The sequence below is a fragment of the Pinus tabuliformis genome, chromosome Q (assembly GCF_031772625.1).
Source record: "Pinus tabuliformis cultivar Carrire ecotype Pingquan chromosome Q, CPIR1, whole genome shotgun sequence".
NCBI classification, from domain to species: domain Eukaryota; kingdom Viridiplantae; phylum Streptophyta; class Pinopsida; order Pinales; family Pinaceae; genus Pinus; species Pinus tabuliformis.
Window position 1 is genome coordinate 1,144,466,927 of NC_142296.1, and position 4,361 is coordinate 1,144,471,287.

General features: G+C 38.6%; 1 protein-coding gene across 1 annotated transcript; it reads right to left on the reverse strand.

The window, feature by feature from the left end:
• Positions 1-1,021: 1,021 nt before the first annotated feature.
• LOC149223629 (putative receptor protein kinase ZmPK1) lies at positions 1,022-3,687 on the reverse strand. The gene has a single exon (XM_089383369.1). It carries the CDS (start codon positions 3,550-3,552, stop codon positions 1,051-1,053), a length of 2,502 nt encoding a protein of 833 aa, XP_089239495.1. The 5' UTR covers positions 3,553-3,687; the 3' UTR covers positions 1,022-1,050.
• Between the last annotated feature and the right edge of the window lie 674 nt (positions 3,688-4,361).

Sequence of the window (4,361 nt, forward strand, 5' to 3'; positions counted from 1 at the left end):
AAACCAACTCATTCATCAATTATAATAACATAGAAAAGATAATACCAATGCTAATAAAAGTGAAATCACTTACAACTAATAAAATAAAATTTGATTCACAGATCTACAAACATCAAAATTTTTCAACATGAATCATCATAATTGAACTTCTCAATAAAGAAATTCACATCCTTTAAACAAATAAACAATTCAATAATTTTAAATAAATATTTACAATAATTTATTTTAAAAAACAACTTATATATATTTACTATTCATTAATGAATTTAAAATAATATTAATAATATATTAAATATTAATTATCATTTAAAAAGGAAAATTGCAAAGGTGATGAATCTCTTATCAAAATTAAAGATCCCCGTGTAAACAATTCCATTATCCTTTAGGTCGGCCTTATAAAGCATTACCACGGAGTCGCTCAAAGAATTTTGGTAGGAAAGTTCCATAATTTGTGTCAGCATATCGTTAACTTGTTTGACTCTGCTGCCATTGGAAACTAAACCATGCATGTTGTAAACTAATAAAGCGGTCATGGGAACTTCTGGTTCATCTCCAACTTACAGAGCATGATGAACGCGTTTATTTTATTGCCACATATTCAATATTGCATACGCTGCAGTCTCTAAGTTTATATTTAACAACAGGCTTAGCATGTGATACAATATTTTTCCTGACATGTTAAGCACATATTCAATACTGCACACACCCAGTCATTAAGCTTATTATTATAGATAAAATTAATTCATCAACAACAATAATATCATATAAATAGTTTGATGGAAAAAATATAATATAATAATAATATGCGTAATATTATACATTATATCTGAATAATAAAAATAAAAATCTATCTTAAAATTTAAATATCTGGAAAAAAAAAAAATCTTACACATATCCCTTGCCTAAAAACCCTTGGGAATACTTAACCCTAACCTCATATCTTTATCTTAGTTGTACCTAACATACCAACGCTTCTCAATATTAAACCCTAACCCCATATCTTACTTCTACTCTTACAAATAGTAAATCCTAACCCTAAAATTATACCCGTTATGATTCTGCCGCATGTTGCTGACTCTCAACTGCAACTGCGAACGAAGAGGAAGAGAGAGTTGGAAATGATTTGGCTGAATCGTTCTGCAAAATAGAATCTGATGATGTAAAGGAATCAGGTTGAGAAAGCATTTCGACGGCCTGACTCATGGATGGTCTAACATCCTTGTCTTGCTCGATGCAGAGCAGTGCTGTTTTCAGGATTCTCTTCACCTCTGCCGAATTAAAATCTCCATGCAACCTCGGATCCACCACTTCCTCAATCTCCCTCCCTTCCCTCATGATTGCAGAGACCCACTGAACCAGATGTCCTGTTGAACTGGATAACGAGCTTTTTCCGGTCACTATCTCTAACAAAACAATCCCAAAGCTATAAACATCCACCTTGGACGTGATTGGCAGATTCATTGCCCACTCCGGTGCTAAGTAACCCCGCGTGCCTCTAATGGTGGAGAAGGCGAATGAGTGATCCCTATCTACCAGCTTCGCCAAGCCAAAGTCCGCAACCTTGGGACAAAAATTTATGTCCAGAAGTATGTTTTGGGGCTTGATGTCACAGTGCAGAATCCATTCCAAACATTCTTCGTGAAGGTACGCTAACCCCTTGGCTGTGCCGACCGCAATCCCAAATCTTTCTTTCCAACCCAAAACTCTGTCGTTGCCAACTTCTTGGCTTTCTGCAGTCAGATACTTGTCTAGAGACCCATTTTCAATGTACTCGTAAACGAGCAACCTGTGATTTCGTTCCGCACAGAAGCCAAACATACGAACTAAGTTCATGTGATGGACTCTCCCAATCACACTCACTTCTGCCCAGAACTGATCATGACCCTGGGATACTCCTTCCAGTCGCTTCACTGCTACAACCTCACCATCGGTCAGCACGCCTTTGTACACCGTCCCAAAGCCTCCTTCTCCCAGTCTTATCTTGAAGTTATCTGTCGCTTTCTTCAATTCTGCTAAGCTGAAGTTCTTGAATCCCCCGGGGATGTCTGAGTAGGCTAGACGTTCATAGCCAAGATCTCTATATGTTCTGGACATATACCACCAACCGAGTATTACACAAAACAGCTCTGCAACACCAAATGCAATAGCAAAATATCTTAGCGCAGATTTGAGATTAGGGCTTCTTGTCTTATGCCTTTTGTCTTCGTCCGTGGAAGCCGAACCGTTTAATGGCAAAGGCTGAGGCGCACTGGTAATATTAAAAACAGTGGAATCATTGCTGGAAACTTTGATGTACATGTGGCCCTCCTCACCGGGAGATCGGAATCCATTGATCAGTAAATACTTGGGATAACACAATCCGGTGCCATCCATTATGTAGACAAAACCTTCACAACGGCTGTCATTCATGCACACAAATTTACACTCTTCCAGCGTATGCTCAACAAGGCGAGATAGATCGAAGTCAGGATAATTTGTATGTGGAAGATGAAGAAGCTTTGTACTGGACGCGCTGTGCCCATTCAGTTCTTGATTCCGCTGGCAACCTTGGAACCAACTGGTGGAATCTTTCATGTGAAACCCAGGGGGACATGTACAACTGGGCTTTGGAGTGTATATGCACAGACCGTACATTCCACAGAAGCCATGAACTCTACATTGATCAGGGACCGCCATCCAAACAATGGTCCATGTACCTTTCTCTTCCACCAAACTGTATAGCCTCAGGTTTCCATCAATGTCCAGAGTTAATCTTCTCTTGGGGCCTTCCCCATAATCTGATGCCGCAATGTTAAACCCGTCGTTTGACCTGAAATTACCGGAGGCATTCAACATAGCTTGGACATATAATGTGTTTTGCCTGCCAGAAGGCCCGTAGTTGTCCTTCAATCCTGATCCGTCGTCGTAAATGAGTCGAAGAATGCTGTAGCTATCAAAGTAGAGACGATAGTAGCCTGGTTTAAACGTGCCCCTTCCCAATCTGGATATTAACTGCATATTATCCCTGAGGGGCTGGAGTGGAAGAAGAGTATCGGTTGGATACTGGAAGCTTTCCCACACATGATCTACCGAAAAGCCACGTAATACCAGATTTCCCGTTTCTAAAAGGGCAGCCTCCTTTACATTGGAGTTACTGCCGGTGTTGGTACTCCACACAACTGATCCGTCTGCATCCGACAGAAGGAGGTTTCCATCTTTTCTCAGAAGAAGACGGGAATCTCTTCCGTTTACGGGCTGATCTCTGTTTGCCACCCAGGCAACCGTTCGGTCGAGTGTTTGAGTATACCAGATGGCAAAAACATAAGCATTGTCACCCACCATGTAAAATCCAGCAGAAAACATTTCATCGGGAGAAACCAAGCAAGTTGTATTCTGTTGGGGACTGAGTGAAGAACCGCGCTTCAGCACATATTTTTTAATGCTGCACTGATGGTTGGAAATGTAAATTCCAGAAGCATGGGTGCAGGTGAATAGAAACATCAAGCAAGTTCGCTGAGCAGAGAAGAAGCACCAGTGGAACCGCAGCTTTGCTTCCATTGCCGCCAGAGACATTAATCAAATCCGGCAATCCTCTTTGTCCATCCCCACCCAGGAGTAACAGAGTAATGGTGTCCCATGTCAAGTTGCAGACAAACGTCCTAAGAAACAAGTAGTAGGAATGTGAAATAATATATAGAGATAAGTCGTCTATTTTAACAATGAAGGCGGTTTAGTGTTGACAAAAGATTGGGTTTTGGATGGCTTCGTCTTATACACCTAATTTTATGATTTGAATTTATATTTTTTTGGTTTAAATATATAAGTAGTTCAGCATCTTAAAAATTGTTAATAAATTTTTAGAAAAATAAAAAATTTATATTTATATTAAATTTTGAATAAAATTAAACAATTTTGAAATATTAAAATTTCACAACTATAATGTGAATTTAGAAAAATTCCTACTAAATTTTCTCATTTTACTAGGGCAAGAAAACCCACTCTTAACAACAGGTGCGATACCAAACATGCATTGACTAAATTCCATTCCAAATTAAAAAAAAAACCAAACATGCATTGACTAAATTCCATTCCATCACTACCGAGGACACAAAACCCACCATTCAAAATTACTAATTCCCAAATTAGACTCTCCCTTGACGGCACCATCTATACCAAATATGTATGGACTAATTCCAAATGATGGGGCAACACGCTCTATACCACTAAATTCTAAATTGTGATAAATATGGGCAGAGTATTTATTTTAATATCATGTTAAATATAATGAGCAAGGGTTAAAAAAAATGCAGTAAAGTATAATTTGAGAAAAATCATGACATATAAAAAGTTATTGAAGAGTGGAAAGTAAAAAATGTCATTCA